Source organism: Periophthalmus magnuspinnatus, chromosome 14 (genome assembly GCF_009829125.3).
Source record: "Periophthalmus magnuspinnatus isolate fPerMag1 chromosome 14, fPerMag1.2.pri, whole genome shotgun sequence".
NCBI classification, from domain to species: Eukaryota; Metazoa; Chordata; class Actinopteri; order Gobiiformes; family Gobiidae; genus Periophthalmus; species Periophthalmus magnuspinnatus.
Window position 1 is genome coordinate 9212502 of NC_047139.1, and position 19923 is coordinate 9232424.

At 35.9% G+C, this 19923-nt stretch overlaps 3 protein-coding genes across 3 annotated transcripts; all 3 read left to right on the forward strand.

Annotated features, from left to right (window-relative positions):
- Positions 1 to 839: 839 nt before the first annotated feature.
- On the forward strand, positions 840 to 1817 carry LOC117381630 (olfactory receptor 1-like). The gene has a single exon (XM_033978622.2). It carries the CDS (start codon positions 840 to 842, stop codon positions 1815 to 1817), a length of 978 nt encoding a protein of 325 aa, XP_033834513.1.
- A 6362-nt stretch (positions 1818 to 8179) lies between these two features.
- Positions 8180 to 9157, forward strand: LOC117381631 (olfactory receptor 1-like). Its single transcript, XM_033978623.2, has one exon. It carries the CDS (start codon positions 8180 to 8182, stop codon positions 9155 to 9157), a length of 978 nt encoding a protein of 325 aa, XP_033834514.1.
- A 4003-nt stretch (positions 9158 to 13160) lies between these two features.
- Positions 13161 to 14138, forward strand: LOC117381632 (olfactory receptor 6C4-like). Its single transcript, XM_033978624.2, has one exon. It carries the CDS (start codon positions 13161 to 13163, stop codon positions 14136 to 14138), a length of 978 nt encoding a protein of 325 aa, XP_033834515.1.
- Positions 14139 to 19923: the final 5785 nt, after the last annotated feature.

The window sequence follows — 19923 nt, forward strand, 5'->3', positions numbered from 1 at the left end:
TGCAATTTGCTTGTGGGATACCAAGGTATTTGTAACTGTCCTCGGTGTCTGCTATTGTTTCTTCTGGGAGTGAGACCCCTTCTGTGTGGGCTACCTTCCCTCTCTTTCTAACCATCCGGCTACACTTCTCAAGCCCGAATGACATTCCAATATCTGTGCTGTAGATCCTGGTAGATCAGTGAGTCGATGTCTTGCTCATTCTTAGCGTACAGCTTGATGTCATCCATGTAGAGGAGGTGACTGATGGTGACCCCATTCCTGAGTCGGTATCCATAGTCAGTGTTGTTGATGATTTGATTGAGGGGGCCCAGACCTATGCAGAACAGCCATGGGGACACTGCGTCTCCTTGGTATATTCCACATTTGATGGTGGTTTTCTACAACCTCATCGAGTTTGGAATGAATGCTCTTAGAGTCCTGTTGATGTTGTAAAGCTCCAGGCATTCAGTGATCCATGTGTGGCATTAAGTCATAGCCTTTCTTGTAATCAACCCAGGCAGTGCGCAGGTTGGTCTTACATCATGGTATTATTCATCTACTACCCAACAGACCTACAACAAATAAACAAATCAATTATATTCAGTCAAATAGGCTAGGGTTAAGGCCTTTCATTGAAATGTTTCCATTGTCCAGCCCCTTTTGAAAATCCTCATACATGTATGTAATTATGAATAATAATGACCAAAGCCATAATTTCATTGGGTGACACAGATTTGTTAATTAATTACTCTCTTAAATTGACCATTGGACCATCCTGAGATGAGGTCTTCCTTTCTCGCTGCTCCTCTTCATCCTCTCAAACTCACGACTATACTGTACATTTATGTGTAATATTTAAAATGGACTCATTTAATTCTGCTTTGGGCAAAAATATCACATTTGTGCGTCCACCTTTTTTCATCATACGAGGTTTCATTGGTATCCCAAATGGGAAATATTACTATGTATTTCTATTTTTTGTCTTTGTCTTTTCTATTATTGGAAATGCATTTGTGATGCTTCTTATACTTATGGATCATAACCTACAGACTCCAAAATACATTGCAGTTTTTAATCTTGCCTTGTGTGATTTGCTCCAAATCTGTGCATTAGTCCCAAAACTTCTCGACTTATTTCTGTTCAACCACAATCGTATCGCTTACAATGAGTGCATGATATTTTTGTTTTTTTGTTACACCTGCCTTTCCATGGAGGCCTTGAACTTAGTTGCTCTTTCCTACGACAGACTTATTGCTATAATTTCACCGCTGCACTATACAACCAGAGTCACTCACAAGTTTATGTCCACATTAATTGCATTTTTATGGATTTTTGTTGTACTTGTTGTGTTAATTACAGTTGGTCTCCTGACAAGAGTTTCATTTTGTGATTCTTTAATTATAAAAAGTTATTTTTGTGATCACGGCCAGCTGTATATACTTGGTTGCAATGACACATTTCCAAATTGGGCTATAGCCAGTCTGCTAATTGTACTTATTCTGTGGTTTCCTCTTGCATTTATTTTAGCAAGTTATATCCGAATAAGTATTGCACTGGCCAAGATAGCAACAAATCAAGAACGAGTAAAAGCATTTAAAACTTGCTCTGCACATCTTTCCCTTGTGGCGATTTATTTTGTACCTATTTTGACCACTTTTACTATAAGTTCAGCTTTAGATCCAAATGTTCGGATCATAAACCTTTCACTAACATCAGTGGTGCCACCTCTGTTGAATCCTGTCATATATGTGCTACAGACGCAAGAAATCAAAGACTCTATAAAGAAACTTATCAAAGTAAAAAGACAAAAGGCCATTACATTGAGGGCAGTCAAGTGAAGAAACTGCATTAAAGAATGAATTAATGGAAGAATATTAGATCTATGAAGTGCATATATTGTATTCAAAGTCTTGTTTTTATATCATTTTGATTCAGTGTTAATCCTTTTATGCAAGGCCATGTTTGAACAGTTACACACCATGTTGTCCTGTATGAAATGTGATTATATTGTAGATCAATGAGCAACCTGACCTCATTTGTCATATGAATAATAAACAAATACACTGTAAGGGCTTGGTAATGTTAATGGTGTACTAATTACAATTACAACATAAGAATATGTTTTACTATTACTCATGTAGTTAATAACCATTTCAATGTCAAGCCACTGTAGTTATGTGCTTAATGACAGCTGATTAGATTTTGTGCTATAACAATAGCTTCAAAACAATACTGGTATTTATAACACTATATTGTGTAATTCTTGAATTTATCAATACATTGCAAAGTATGTATCATATGTATCATGTATCTGTCACTGGTTAAGCGGTCAGATCCAGTGACCAACAGGCTAGCAGTGCGAATAAACTCCCACAGATGAATGCTGTCCTTGTGTCCATCGGCAAGACACTTGACCCACATTACTTTTGCATGCACTGGTGTATGAATGTGTCTGTGTTTGGATGAGTTGTTCCTTGATGTAAAGAAAAGTTGGAAAAGCGTAATATAAAAATGTGACCATTGGCCATGTTTGAATCTTTCTTTGCTTTAGATTTGGCTGAATATGTAAAACATTAATGAATAGTGTGTAAATGTTATTCCACAAAGGACAGTAAGCCCTTCCAGGATAATTAAACCCTCCATTATATAAAATAAACCCTTTAAAATGTCGTCATAATGTTCAAAATCACTGTGCGGAAGCCACATTAGACCTTAATACACTTTAAGTAATTAACTGACATCAGATCTAAATGCTAAAAATCATAGTCATAGTTGGTCTTAATAAAGCAGCAAAGTTTTATTTTGTTCATGTTTTATTTGTTGATCAATCTCAATTGGGCCATCAAAATCATATTATGTTCACAACAGTCTGTCAGTTCCCCTCTGAAGCTATGAGAATGGAATATGTGTAGAAATTTACTACATAAAGTGTATATATTTATTATGTAATGGCCCAACCTTTCATTAGTTTGGTCACAAAAACTCAATAAGGGAAACTGAGGGATCTTTAAGAATGATTTCACAGGTCTCCTATTGCATATAATCTCTGACTAGAGACAGTGCTAAAATCAGGAAAATTACGCTTAATGTCTGGTCCAATTCCATCACCCAGTTTCGGTGATATGAAGTGTAGTTGGATCTGCCAACTTCACATGTGGCTGAAGGGTTATTGCAGTACTCTAGGAATTTCTTTTGTGGATCATTTTTGTGGAAACTGGAAGAGGAATAACCAGTTTACCGGTGATGGCATTCATTTACATAGGACTGGGAATAAACTGCTGAGTGACAATAGCAAACTTACGCTGGAGCCTTTACCTAATAGGCCTACTGAATGACTCCTTACACATCGAATAAAGAGCGTCTTGTGTCACTCTTGACAAAGCTGGTGCCCACTGCCTTAGATTCTGCATGAGAAGTAATTAATGAGCAGATTTCATGTAGACTATCCTGTAGACATGAAAGGAATTATCGGAGGTCATGGTTGACATCAGTATTACTAACAAACCTAATTCCCAGGATTCAAATCAATACCTTTTTTGTTGTGACTGGCAATCTAAAGGAGGTGCTGTTGCCATTTCTGTCTCTGTCCGTGTTAGTTATGGAATGATCCTGATCAAAACATGGCTATTGCTGGTATTTATTGTGCATCTTCAGTACCTAAAAATGCTCTTAATGATCTATTCATAATACTTTCTGAACTGGAAATTTATGAGGTCCTAATAATGGCGATAATAAATATTAACAGAGTCCAAAACTTTGAAGGATTTATGCAGTGGCCTAAATTTCACATAATTAATTTCTATTCCAAATAGGCCTGACCCTAGAACTTTAAATAAAGGCACATTGTTGTGAATGGCGTTTTTCCACTAGATTTTAGACACCATTATCCTATTGGATGCGTCTTTTTCACTTTTACATTTCAAATACATCTGTGTGTCAAGGTGTGAAGATCGTATAAACATTCCAATGAGCAAGCCTTCATCTCTGACCTATATTACAGTGATATCAGGGTAACACCAGCATTCCCTGACCCTGATATGGCCTTAAACTCTTTTATTCATACATTTAATGAAATTGTAGACTAGCATGCACCTAAAAAAAGAAAAACAATGAATAAAAAACTGTAACAATCCCTGGTTCAACACAGAAATGGCAAATTTAAGAAATATTTCCTGGAAAACTGCACAGGCTATGTCAGATTTGGATTGGGCATTTGTTTTCGCAAAAAATAAATAAATGTTAAAATGGCAAAACCTTCTTACTTCATGTCTGCGCTGACAGAGAGTCATGGAAATCAGGCAAAGTTCAAGAGGACAGTAAGATCCCCCTCAGAACCTAGTATTCATACATTACCAATTTTATTAGATTCAGCTACTGTAAATTTTAAAGAGGAAATATTTGATGCTTTTAATAGGCATTTTTGTCTCTGCATGTGATGTTTTGGATAATAATGGTAATCCTTCTAATCTTGATTATGTTGAATCTGAACCTTGAGCGGATAAGAGTCACATTTTCTCTTTAAGCCCTTTCACTTACATGAAGGTCTTAAATACACTCCGCTCCATAGACCCAAAGAAGTCCATGAGAGCTGATGACCTTGATCCAAAACTTCTATTACTAGCTGCCCCATATTTAATTCAATCTCTTTTATATTTTTAATTTATCAATTCAAATGGAACTTATACCAGAATTATGGGAAAATGCACGTTTTGCCTTTACATAAAGGTGAGACAGCTAAAAAAGTAAACAATTTCCAGCCAATATCCAAATTACGTTGTCTTGCAAATGTTTTAGAAAAGTTAGTTACAAATCAAATTACAATTTATCTAAATAAATGGTCCATTTTGAAGTCTTATCAGTCGGGTAGTAGAAAAGGGCATAGTACTGTCACTGGAAGCACAAAAGTCTTAAATGACATTTTCACAGCCCTTGATAACAAACAAGATTCTGTAGCTCTGTTTATTGATTTTAACCCAAGTTTTTGATTCTGTGGATCATGGAGTCTTCTTGAAGTGTCTGAAGCAGATTGGATTTGACAATACTACATGTAATTGGTTCCAAAATGATCTTTCAAACAGAACCCAGGCCTTTGTAGTGTTATAGCTTTCTTTACCCTAAATCTTTACTCGCATTGTTATGGATCTCTTTGATCTAACCTTCATTATACCATCTGTCGTTATGCATGGGTGTATCTCTTGTTTGTATGTGTTTTTACTATTAGAAATTCCACAATAGTAGCCAGTGGTTTTAAATCAGATTTTCTAACTTTAAGTAAAGGAGTGCCCCAAGGCTCAATTATGGGCCCCCTACTTTTTACTATATATATTTTTTTATTCCATTGGTTACAATTTAAGAGAAAGTCACATACATTTAAATGCAGATGATGCTGTTTTGTTTTGATTTGAATGATATCCAAACTTCTATCATAAACCTCACACTGTCATTGAATGCAAATAAAACTAAACATTTAAGTGACGCACAAGCTAGAAATCTTTATACACTAAATGGTACATCAATTAAAAACGTAAATATAGTAAAAACGTACATATATACATGAATATCTTGGGTTTTTGCTTGACGAAAACATATCTCGGAATTATGTAACAGTTTAAAATCAGAATGAGCATTTTATTACAGAAACAAATACTGTATCCAAATAAGTTACAGAAAGGATTGTTGGATTCAATGTCACTCAGCCCTTCATTTTATTACAGGTGATGAAGTTGAAACCCATCACTGTTTCTCTGTGAAAAAGTAGGTTGACCATCACTATCTATTAGAAGAGAACAGCACTGTATGAAATTTATCTATAAGGGACAACTTCAAAAACTGCCAGAATACCTCACCTGCTTGTTATTCATTGATAACAGAACATTTAATACTATTTCACCTGACTACATAAAGCTAAGGACTAGCCACACCAAAACTGAGACGGGAAGGAGGCATTTAGCTGTTTTGCTTCACAAAAATGGAATATACTCCAAGGAAAAGCAAAACTGGACACTTTGGTGATACAATCACAATTTAATCTGGTAACAAACTTTTATACACACGTGAATCTGCTTTTAATATTTTATATGGGCTTGAATACGTGTTTCTTTAGTTTTTTTCTGCTTGTATTGTATTTAAAAAGGCTGCCCATGAAAAGAAAGCCCAAGTGCCCTCATTGGGTTCCCCTGTATAAATAAAGATAAAGAAAGAAATTCAATAAACGCAATAAAAATGTAATACAATATGATCTGCTGATTGTACATTGGAAACTGCACCACACAATCAAACTAAGTTAATATGTCCATACATTTTAGGCACAAACAAATGAGTTAATAAATAGAATACTGTATAACAATTAAAAACAGCACACAGGCAGTCAGTGAATGCATCATACTGAGAGATGTGTCATGCATGTGTTTAGGTACATAGTAATAAGTCGGTAACAGTAGTGTGATGCCTGTCTGTACAGTGTGTATTTTCTTGAGCACAACTACTAAGAAAACTGGCAAACTCCATCCAGCTGCCTCAACATTTGTGCCTGTGCACACACCACAAATACAACAAATCAATGAATACACGTATTTTGGTACACATGCAAGTATCTATCATGAAAGAACTTTTTTTTTATTCGTCTTAATTTGACTGTACAATGTGATGAACTATGACATCAAATGTTGCAGTGGTTGGCATTTCATATTATTTAGTTATTATTATTATTTAGTACTGTGTTAATTTACACATGTTTAAAAGAAACAGAGAGCTACAAAAGATTCAGTTTCTCATTATAGATGTCATTTCCAGGTCTTTTGACCCTTGCAAACAAAGAGCATTGATCATTTTGTAACTCATAATGGATAACATAGGGTGGGCCAAGATAGTTTCCTGAACTGTGTGACACACTTTGACTGAGACACTAGTGAAAGTTTTATCAGTATTTTGAGTCATTGTGTCATGTCTGGATTCCCAAAGTGAAGTGACTGTAACTAAGCTGTGCAATCATGAGCACAAACAGCTCATTATGAGGCCATCAAGAGACTCCCTATGAACCTACACCAGGGAACAGGCTCCCCACACAAACAACAGCATCAAACACACAACTCAACTGTACTGTGGATCCACTGTGCTGGACCAGAGAAAGGGCCCACTTAACTCAAGGCTCCAAGGCCACAAAATAGGAACAGAAATGTGTGTCCATGAAAATAGAAAATATTACACATTAGACATTTAACTGATCAAGCCACCTTCATTAAAACACTCAGAAATCGCAGTGGGTCAGTGATACCATTACATACTGATGTCCAGAGCAGCACTGGCTACAGTAGTAGCTCACCATTAAATTTGAGTGTAAAGACCAGATATTCATTTTATTGATACTGCAAGATAAATAGCTTATATTAATACATATATATTTCTATGTATAGCTTATATTAATACATTTATGTTTTACAACTGAGCTACTGTCGGGGGAAACAGCAGCTCAGTTGGTAGAGTGTTTGTCCACTGATCCGAAGGTTGGACGTTCAAATCCCGCTTGACTTAAAAAGCATCATCAGTTGAGCGGTCAGATCTACTGATCCACAGGTTGGTGGTGCGATTCTAGCTCACACAGATGAATGCTGTCATTGTGTCCTTGGGCAAGACACTTAACCCACCTCGCCCTCAGTGTCTGCGTACACTGGTGTGTGAATGTGAGTGTGAATGGGTGAGTGGTCCCTTGTTGTAAAGTGCTTTGAGTGCCTTGAAGGTGGAAAAGTGCTATATAAAAATGTGACCATTTACCATTACCATAAAGATATGTAAGAACTAAATAATTAAATGTTTTGCAGTTTTACTGAAGCGCAGTGTGATTAGTGATCTACTGGCCTCACCTTTGGACACTCTCTTTAAGTCATCATGGTATTATTCATCCACTCCCCAACAGACCTAAACTAATCAATTATATTCAGTCAAATAGGCTAGGGTTAAGGCCTTTCACTGAAATGTTTCCATTGTCCAGCCCCTTTTGAAAATCCTCATACATGTATGTAATTATGAATAATAATGACCAAAGTTGTAATGTCATTGGGTGACACAGATTTGTTAATTAATTATTCTCTTAAATAGACTCTTGACCATTGGACCATCCTGAGATGAGGTCTTCCTTTCTCGCTGCTCCTCTTCATCCTCTCTAACTCACTACTATACTGTACATTTATGTGTAATATTTACAATGGACTCATTTAACTCTGCTTTGGGCAAAAATATCACATTTGTGCGTCCACCTTTTTTCATCATACGAGGTTTCATTGGTATCCCAAATGTGAAATATTACTATGTATTTCTATTTTTTGTCTTTGTCTTTTCTATTATTGGAAATGCATTTGTGATGCTTCTTATACTTATGGATCATAACCTACAGACTCCAAAATACATTGCAGTTTTTAATCTTGCCTTGAGTGATTTGCTCCAAATCTGCGCATTAGTCCCAAAACTTCTCGACTTATTTCTGTTCAACCACAATCGTATCGCTTACAATGAGTGCATGACGTTTTTGTTTTTCTGTTACACCTGCCTTTCCATGGAGGCCTTGAACTTAGTTGCTCTTTCCTACGACAGACTTGTTGCTATAATTTCACCTCTGCACTATACAACCAGAGTCACTCACAAGTTTATGTCCACATTAATTGCATTTTTCTGGATTTTTGTCATAGTAGTTGTGTTAATCGCAATTGGTCTCCTGACAAGAGTTTCATTTTGTGATTCTTTAGTTATAAAAAGTTATTTTTGTGATCACGGCCAGCTGTACAGACTTGGTTGCAATGACACATCTCCGAATCGAGCAATAGCCAATCTGTTACTTGTACTTATTCTGTGGTTGCCTCTTGCATTTATTTTAGCGAGTTATATCCGAATAAGTATTGCACTGGCCAAGATAATGACAAAGCAAGAACGAGTAAAAGCATTTAAAACTTGCTCTGCACATCTTTCTCTTGTGGCGATTTATTTTGTACCTGTTTTAACCACTTTTACTATAAGTTCAGCTTTAGATCCAAATGTTCGGATCATAAATCTTTCACTAACATCAGTGGTGCCACCTCTGTTGAATCCTGTCATATATGTGCTACAGACGCAAGAAATCAAAGATTCTATAAAGAAACTTATCAAAGTAAAAAGACAAAAGGTCATTGCATTGAGGGTAGTCAAGTGAAGAAACCGCATTAAATAATTCATTAATGGAAGAATATTAGATCTTTAAAGTGCATATATTGTATTCATTTTTTTGTCATTTTGAGTCAAATTTGATCCTTTTATGCAAGGCCATGTTTGAACAGTTCTATGTTGTCATATATGAAATGTGATTATAATAATGAAAATCAATGAGCAACCTGATCTCATTTGTCATATAAATAATAAACAAATGCACTGTAGGGCCTTGGTGATGTTAATGGTGTACTCTTAAAAACAAAAAACAACACAATGTTTAATATTTTTTTCATATTTTGTAAACATTTTTGTCTATCCAAATTTGTCCATCAGAATCATATTATGTTCACAACAGTCTGTCAGGTCCCTTTTGAGGCTATGAAGGCTATGACAATGCAATATCCTAACTTTACTATATACTTATAGCGTGTTTTTTTTAAATTTATTTATTATGTGACAGTGTAATTTTTATTGTAACAGACTAGACTAATGTGAACAAATGAAGTTTCAAGTGTCTCCATAATATAAGCTTTGTATTTTGATTGAGGATATCACCATGTTTCTGACGTTTTTCACTGAAGACTTATTTTACCTGTTTCAATTACAGGGATGTGAATTCATGAATTTGGTCACAAAGCCTCAATAAGAAAATCCCAGGGGTCTATAAGAATCTGTCCAGAGATTTCACAAGTCTTTTATTGCAGTTAATCTCTCATAGACATGGTTCTAAAGTTGGGAAAACAATGCGTCAGAAGTGCAATGTATAAGAGTTCATGTATAACATCTTGTAAACATGAAAGAAATGATCAGAGGTCATGTAACGTGCTGACATCAGCATTACTAATAAACCGAATTCCCAAGTATCAAATCCCAGTCAAACTCAAATAAGGCTATTATCTCTGAGGAGCTCCTTTTGTCTGATATGCAAAACTTCAAGACAAGGAAGGGACTGGGAATGATGTATATGAATATACATAGTATCATATCTAAATTAGATTATAATAAAATCTTGGCAGATCAAACAGACCCAGATATATTTTCTGAAACCTGGCAATCAAATAAAATAAATGATAAGGAAACCAATTTAGAAAATTCTCAAATTTAGACTGGTAATCTAAAGGAGGTGCTGTTGCCATTTCTGTCTCTGTCCGTGTTAGTTATGTAATGATCCTGATCAAAACTTGGCTATTGCTGGTATTTATTGTGCACCTTCAGCACCTAAAAATGCTCTTAATGATCTATTCATAATACTTTCTAAACTGGAAAATTATGTGGTCCTAATAATGGGTGATATAAATATTTACAGAGTCTAAAACTTTGAAAGATTTATGCAGTGGCCTAAATTTCACACAATTCATTTTTATTCCGAGCAGGCCTGACCCTAGAACTTTAACTAAAGGCACACTCATTGATGTAATCTTAACATACAAACCCCATCAGTATGAAGGAAATGGTGCTGTCCGATTGAATGTATTCAAAATACAAATGTGAAAAAGACACATCTGTTTATAAGGGACGTCTTAATCCACTTTACTCCATAGACCCAAAGAAGTCCATGGGAGATGATGACCTTGATCCGAAACTCCTATTACCAGCGGCCTCATACTTAATTCAACCTCCATTACATATTCACAATTTTAACAATTAAAATGACAGTTATAATAGGAATTATGGAAAATTACACATGTTTTGCCTTTACATAAGGGAGGGACAACTAAAAATGTAAAACATTTCTGGGCAATATCTAAATTACCTTGTCTTGCAAAAGTTTTAGAAAAATTTGTTTCAAATCAAGTTACAGTTTATCTAAATAATGCTCCATTTTGAAGTATTATCAGTTGAGTTTCAGAAAAGGGCACTGGAAGCGCAAAAGTCTGAAATGACATTTTCACAGCCCTTGATAACAAACAAGATTTTGTAGCTTTGTTTATTGATTTAACTAAAGTTTTTGATCCAGTGGATCATGGAGTCTTCTTGAAGCGTCTGAAGCAGATTGGATTTGACAATGCTACATGTAATTGGTTCCAAAATCAGAACCCAGACAGTGGTAGCCAATGGGTTCAAATCAAATTTTCTAACTTTAAGTAAAGGAGTGCCCCAGGGCTCCATTATGGGCCCCCTACATTTTACTATTTAAAAAAAAAAAAATTTTATTACATTGGTTACAATTTAAGAGAAAGCCACATACATTTAAATGCAGCTGATGATGTGGTATATACAAGTGCTCCCTCTGCTGATCAGGCACTTTTAAAACTGCAACATGATTTTAATGAAATCCAAAATTCTCACATAAATCTTACAGTATCATTGAATGGAAATCAAACTATGTATATGATTTTTTTCTAAATAATATTGAAGTGGTGTGAAAGCTTCAAATCTTTATACACTAAATGGTACATCAATTGAAAGAGACAACACTTATAAATTTTATTACAGAAACAAACGTATCCCAATAAATTGCATACAAAAGCCACAGTGAGCCAATGATTTCTCTGGCTGCAGTAGTAGCTCACCACTAAATGTGATATATATGTATATGTATATACATATATATATTATATTATATTATATTATATTATATTATATAATATGAAACAAAAATTCTCACCCTCAGCAGGTGGCCTCATCCTTTTTTCCATGCTCGGGACCTTTGCCAGAGGCCTGGGAGCTCGAGGGTTCTGCGCAGTATCTTTGCTGTTCCTAGTACTGCACTTTTCTGGAGTGAGATGTCTAATGTTTTTCCTGGGATCATCCTTCAGTTTGGGGGTCACTGCCAGACCTTCTCCAGCTCTTCTTTAAGCCCCTAGTATTTCTCTACTTTTACATGTTCCTTTTTCCTGATGTTCCCATCACTTGTTACTGAAAGTAATACTTCAGAGTTGAAGAAAAGTCTAACACTTGTCTTTTTGGGTAAACAGCGCGTCGAGAACAAAGTTTTCTTGACACTCTCTCAAGTCATTGGTAGGATTTCTTAATATCAGTCACTTCAGTTATGTTCCGGTGGTACATCCCATGCAGGGGCTTATCCTCCCATGATGGTACCTCCAGCACCTCTTCCTTTGCACTCCATCATTTGAGACATTCGTTGAGCATCTGTTGGGGCCTTGTCCTTGATGTACTTATGGATCTTGGATGTTTCATCCTGGACAGTGTGTTTCATAGTCACTAGTCCTTGTGAAATTTGCTTGTGGGATACCAAGGTATTTGTAACTGTCCTCGGTGTCTGCTATTGTTTCTTCTGGGAGTGAGACCCCTTCTGTGTGGGCTACCTTCCCTCTCTTTCTAACCATCCCGCTACACTTCTCAAGCCCGAATGACATTCCAATGTCTGTGCTGTAGATCCTGGTGGATCAGTGAGTCGATGTCTTGCTCATTCTTAGCGTACAGCTTGATGTCATCCATGTAGAGGAGGTGACTGATGGTGACCCCATTCCTAAGTCGGTATCCATAGTCAGTGTTGTTGATGATTTGATTGAGGGGGCCCAGACCTATGCAGAACAGCCATGGGGACACTGCGTCTCCTTGGTATATTCCACATTTGATGGTGGCTTTCTACAACCTTGCAATGAATGCTCTTAGAGTCCTGTTGATGTTGTAAAGCTCCAGGCATTCAGTGATCCATGTGTGTGGCATTAAGTCATAGTCTTTCTTGTAATCAACCCAGGCAGTGCGCAGGTTGGTCTTACATCATGGTATTATTCATCTACTACCCAACAGACCTACAACAAATAAACAAATCAATTATATTCAGTCAAATAGGCTAGGGTTAAGGCCTTTCACTGGAATGTTTCCATTGTCCAACCCCTTTTGAAAATCCTCATACATGTATGTAATTATGAATAATAATGACCAAAGTCGTAATTTCATTGGGTGACACAGATTTGTTAATTAATTACTCTCTTAAATTGACCATTGGACCATCCTGAGATGAGGTCTTCCTTTCTCGCTGCTCCTCTTCATCCTCTCAAACTCACTACTATACTGTACATTTATGTGTAATATTTAAAATGGACTCATTTAACTCTGCTTTGGGCAAAAATATCACATTTGTGCGTCCACCTTTTTTCATCATACGAGGTTTCATTGGTATCCCAAATGTGAAATATTACTATGTATTTCTATTTTTTGTCTTTGTCTTTTCTATTATTGGAAATGCTTTTGTGATGCTTCTTATACTTATGGATCATAACCTACAGACTCCAAAATACATTGCAGTTTTTAATCTTGCCTTGTGTGATTTGCTCCAAATCTGCGCATTAGTCCCAAAACTTCTCGACTTATTTCTGTTCAACCACAATCGTATCGCTTACAACGAGTGCATAACGTTTTTGTTTTTCTGTTACACCTGCCTTTCCATGGAGGCCTTGAACTTAGTTGCTCTTTCCTACGACAGACTTGTTGCTGTAATTTCACCTCTGCACTATACAACCAGAGTCACTCACAGGTTTATGTCCACATTAATTGCATTTTTCTGGATTTATGTTATACTAAGTGTGTTAATAGCAATTGGTCTCCTGACAAGAGTTTCATTTTGCGATTCTTTAGTTATAAAAAGTTATTTTTGTGACTATGGTCAGATTTTAACACTTGGTTGCAATGACCTATCTCTGAATTGGACTATAGCTAAACTGATACCTGTATTTGTTCTGTGGTTTCCTCTTGCATTTATTTTAGCAAGTTATATCCGAATAAGTATTGCACTGGCCAAGATAATGACAAAGCAAGAACGAGTAAAAGCATTTAAAACTTGCTCTGCACATCTTTCCCTTGTGGCGATTTATTTTGTACCTATTTTGACCACTTTTACTATAAGTTCCGCTTTAGATCCAAATGTTCGGATCATAAACCTTTCACTAACATCAGTGGTGCCACCTCTGTTGAATCCTGTCATATATGTGCTACAGACGCAAGAAATCAAAGACTCTATAAAGAAACTTATCAAAGTAAAAAGACAAAAGGCCATTACATTGAGGGCAGTCAAGTGAAGAAACGTCATTAAAGAATGAATTAATGGAAGAATATTAGATCTATGAAGTGCATATATTGTATTCAAAGTCTTGTTTTTATATCATTTTGATTCAGTGTTAATCCTTTTATGCAAGGCCATGTTTGAACAGTTACACACCATGTTGTCCTGTATGAAATGTGATTATAATGTAGATCAATGAGCAACCTGACCTCATTTGTCATATGAATAATATACAAATACACTGTAAGGGCTTGGTAATGTTAATGGTGTATTAATTACAATTACAACATAAGAATATGTTTTACTATTACTCATGTAGTTAATAACCATTTCAATGTCAAGCCACTGTAGTTATGTGCTTAATGACAGCTGATTAGATTTTGTGCTATAACAATAGCTTCAAAACAATACTGGTATTTATAACACTATATTGTGTAATTCTTGAATTTAGCAATACATTGCAAAGTATGTATCATATGTATCACGTATCATATGTGACACGAAGGTTGGTGGTTCAAATCCACCTCTCAACATCAACATCACTGGTTAAGCGGTCAGATCCAGTGACCAACAGGCTAGCAGTGCGAATAAACTCCCACAGATGAATGCTGTCCTTGTGTCCATCGGCAAGACACTTGACCCACATTACTTTTGCATGCACTGGTGTATGAATGTGTCTGTGTTTGGATGAGTTGTTCCTTGATGTAAAGAAAAGTTGGAAAAGCGTAATATAAAAATGTGACCATTGGCCATGTTTGAATCTTTCTTTGCTTTAGATTTGGCTGAATATGTAAAACATTAATGAATAGTGTGTAAATGTTATTCCACAAAGGACAGTAAGCCCTTCCAGGATAATTAAACCCTCCATTATATAAAATAAACCCTTTAAAATGTCGTCATAATGTTCAAAATCACTGCGCGGAAGCCAAATTAGACCTCAATACACTTTAAGTAATTAACTGACCAGATCTAAATGCTAAAAATCATAGTCATAGTTGGTCTTAATAAAGCAGCAAAGTTTTATTTTGTTCATGTTTTATTTGTTGATCAATCTCAATTGGGCCATCAAAATCATATTATGTTCACAACAGTCTGTCAGTTCCCCTCTGAAGCTATGAGAATGGAATATGTGTAGAAATTTACTACATAAAGTGTATATATTTATTATGTAACGGCCCAACCTTTCATTACTTTGGTCACAAAAACTCAATAAGGGAAACTGAGGGATCTTTAAGAATGATTTCACAGGTCTCCTATTGCATATAATCTCTGACTAGAGACAGTGCGACCAGTTTACTAGTGATGGCATTCATTTACATAGGACTGGGAATAAACTGCTGAGTGACAATAGCAAACTTACGCTGGAGCCTTTACCTAATAGGCCTACTGAATGACTCCTTACACATCCAATAAAGAGCGTCTTGTGTCACTCTTGACAAAGCTGGTGCCCACTGCCTTAGATTCTGCATGAGAAGTAATTAATGAGCAGATTTCATGTAGACTATCCTGTAGACATGAAAGGAATTATCGGAGGTCATGGTTGACATCAGTATTACTAACAAACCTAATTCCCAGGATTCAAATCAATACCTTTTTTGTTGTGACTGGCAATCTAAAGGAGGTGCTGTTGCCATTTCTGTCTCTGTCTGTGTTAGTTATGGAATGATCCTGATCAAAACATGGCTATTGCTGGTATTTATTGTGCATCTTCAGTACCTAAAAATGCTCTTAATGATCTATTCATAATACTTTCTGAACTGGAAATTTATGAGGTCCTAATAATGGCGATAATAAATATTAACAGAGTCCAAAACTTTGAAGGATTTATGCAGTGCCCTAAATTTCACATAATTAATTTCTATTCCAAATAGGCCTGACCCTAGAACTTTAAATAAAGGCACATTGTTGTGAATGGCGTTTTTCCACTAGATTTTAGACACCATTATCCTATTGGATGCGTCTTTTTCACTTTTACATTTCAAATACATCTGTGTGTCAAGGTGTGAAGATCGTATAAACATTCCAATGAGCAAGCCTTCATCTCTGACCTATATTACAGTGATATCAGGGTAACACCAGCATTCCCTGACCCTGATATGGCCTTAAACTCTTTTATTCATACATTTAATGAAATTGTAGACCAGCATGCACCTAAAAAAAGAAAAACAATGAATAAAAAACTGTAACAATCCCTGGTTCAACACAGAAATGGCAAATTTAAGAAATATTTCCTGGAAAACTGCACAGGCTATGTCAGATTTGGATTGGGCATTTGTTTTCGCAAAAAATAAATAAATGTTAAAATGGCAAAACCTTCTTACTTCATATCTGCGCTGACAGAGAGTCATGGAAATCAGGCAAAGTTCAAGAGGACAGTAAGATCCCCCTCAGAACCTAGTATTCATACATTACCAATTTTATTAGATTCAGCTACTGTAAATTTTAAAGAGGAAATATTTGATGCTTTTAATAGGCATTTTTGTCTCTGCATGTGATGTTTTGGATAATAATGGTAATCCTTCTAATCTTGATTATGTTGAATCTGAACCTTGAGCGGATAAGAGTCACATTTTCTCTTTAAGCCCTTTCACTTACATGAAGGTCTTAAATACACTCCGCTCCATAGACCCAAAGAAGTCCATGAGAGCTGATGACCTTGATCCAAAACTTCTATTACTAGCTGCCCCATATTTAATTCAATCTCTCTTTTATATTTTTAATTTATCAATTCAAATGGAACTTATACCAGAATTATGGAAAAATGCACGTTTTGCCTTTACATAAAGGTGAGACAGCTAAAAAAGTAAACAATTTCCAGCCAATATCCAAATTACGTTGTCTTGCAAAAGTTTTAGAAAAGTTAGTTACAAATCAAATTACAATTTATCTAAATAAATGGTCCATTTTGAAGTCTTATCAGTCGGGTAGTAGAAAAGGGCATAGTACTGTCACTGGAAGCACAAAAGTCTTAAATGACATTTTCACAGCCCTTGATAACAAACAAGATTCTGTAGCTCTGTTTATTGATTTAACCCAAGTTTTTGATTCTGTGGATCATGGAGTCTTCTTGAAGTGTCTGAAGTAGATTGGATTTGACAATACTACATGTAATTGGTTCCAAAATGATCTTTCAAACAGAACCCAGGCCTTTGTAGTGTTATAGCTTTCTTTACCCTAAATCTTTACTCGCATTGTTATGGATCTCTTTGATCTAACCTTCATTATACCATCTGTCGTTATGCATGGGTGTATCTCTTGTTTGTATGTGTTTTTACTATTAGAAATTCCACAATAGTAGCCAGTGGTTTTAAATCAGATTTTCTAACTTTAAGTAAAGGAGTGCCTCAAGGCTCAATTATGGGCCCCCTACTTTTTACTTTTTTTTTTTTTTTTTTTTTTTTTTTATTCCATTGGTTACAATTTAAGAGAAAGTCACATACATTTAAATGCAGATGATGCTGTTTTGTTTTGATTTGAATGATATCCAAACTTCTATCATAAACCTCACACTGTCATTGAATGCAAATAAAACTAAACATTTAAGTGACGCACAAGATAGAAATCTTTATACACTAAATGGTACATCAATTCAAAGAGTAAAAACTTAGATATATACATGAATATCTTGGGTTTTTGCTTGACGAAAACAAATCTCGGAATTATGTAACATAAGCATAGCATTTTATTACAGAAACAAATACTGTATCCAAATAAGTTACAGAAAGGAAAAAGTGCAAGCAACCTTTCCTTCTGGACTGGATTATGGGGCCTTAGGTTTGAAACTGTTTTATTCAGTGTCACTCAGCCCTTCATTTTATTACAGGTGATGAAGTTGAAACCCATCACTGTTTCTCTGTGAAAAAGTAGGTTGACCATCACTATCTATTAGAAGAGAACAGCACTGTATGAAATTTATTTATAAGGGACAACTTCAAAAACTGCCAGAATACCTCACCTGCTTGTTATTCATTGATAACAGAACATTTAATACTATTTCACCTGACTACATAAAGCTAAGGACTAGCCACACCAAAACTGAGACGGGAAGGAGGCATTTAGCTGTTTTGCTTCACAAAAATGGAATATACTCCAAGGAAAAGCAAAACTGGATACTTTGGTGATACAATCACAATTTAATCTGGTAACAAACTTTTATGCACACGTGCGTCTGCTTTTAATATTTTATATGGGCTTGAATACGTGTTTCTTTAGTTTTTTTCTGCTTGTATTGTATTTAAAAAGGCTGCCCATGAAAAGAAAGCCCAAGTGCCTGGGTTCCCCTGTATAAATAAAGATAAAGAAAGAAATTCAATAAACGCAATAAAAATGTAATACAATATGATCTGCTGATTGTACATTGGAAACTGCACCACACAATCAAACTAAGTTAATATGTCCATACATTTTAGGCACAAACAAATGAGTTAATAAATAGAATACTGTATAACAATTAAAAACAGCACACAGGCAGTCAGTGAATGCATCATACTGAGAGATGTGTCATGCATGTGTTTAGGTACATAGTAATAAGTCGGTAACAGTAGTGTGATGCCTGTCTGTACAGTGTGTATTTTCTTGAGCACAACTACTAAGAAGACTGGCAAACTCCATCCAGCTGCCTCAACATTTGTGCCTGTGCACACACCACAAATACAACAAATCAATGAATACATGTGTTTTGGTACACATGCAAGTATCTATCATGAAAGAACTTTTTTTTTTCCTCTTAATTTGACTGTACAATGTGATGAACTATGACATCAAATGTTGCAGTGGTTGGCATTTCATATTATTTAGTTAGTACTGTGTTAATTTACACATATTTAAAAGAAACAGAGAGCTACAAAAGATTCAGTTTCTCATTATAGATGTCATTTCCAGGTCTTTTGACCCTTGCAAACAAAGTGCATTGATCATTTTGTAACTCATAATGGATAACATAGGGTGGGCCAAGATAGTTTCCTGAACTGTGTGACACACTTTGACTGAGACACTAGTGAAAGTTTTCTCAGTATTTTGAGTCATTGTGTCATGTCTGGATTCCCAAAGTGAAGTGACTGTAACTAAGCTGTGCAATCATGAGCACAAACAGCTCATTATGAGGCCATCAAGAGACTCCCTATGAACCTACACCAGGGAACAGGCTCCCCACACAAACAACAGCATCAAACACACAACTCAACTGTACTGTGGATCCACTGTGCTGGACCAGAGAAAGGGCCCACACAAGTCAAGGCTCCAAGGCCAGAAAATAGGAACAGAAATGTGTGTCCATGAAAATAGAAAATATTACACATTAGACATTTAACTGATCAAGCCACCTTCATTAAAACACTCAGAAACCGCAGTGGGTCAGTGATACCATTACATACTGATGTCCAGAGCAGCACTGGCTACAGTAGTAGCTCACCATTAAATTTGAGTGTAAAGACCAGATATTCATTTTATTGATACTGCAAGATAAATAGCTTATATTAATACATATATATTTCTATGTATAGCTTATATTAATACATTTATGTTTTACAACTGAGCTACTGTCGGGGGAAACAGCAGCTCAGTTGGTAGAGTGTTTGTCCACTGATCCGAAGGTTGGACGTTCAAATCCCGCTCTTGACTTAAAAAGCATCATCAGTTGAGCGGTCAGATCTACTGATCCACAGGTTGGTGGTGCGATTCTAGCTCACACAGATGAATGCTGTCATTGTGTCCTTGGGCAAGACACTTAACCCACCTCGCCCTCAGTGTCTGCGTACACTGGTGTGTGAATGTGAGTGTGAATGGGTGAGTGGTCCCTTGTT

Coding starts and splice junctions, on each gene's coding strand:
- LOC117381630 (XM_033978622.2), top strand. CDS start 840: ATGGACTCATTTAATTCTGCTTTGGGCAAAAATATCACATTTGTGCGT.
- LOC117381631 (XM_033978623.2), top strand. CDS start 8,180: ATGGACTCATTTAACTCTGCTTTGGGCAAAAATATCACATTTGTGCGT.
- LOC117381632 (XM_033978624.2), top strand. CDS start 13,161: ATGGACTCATTTAACTCTGCTTTGGGCAAAAATATCACATTTGTGCGT.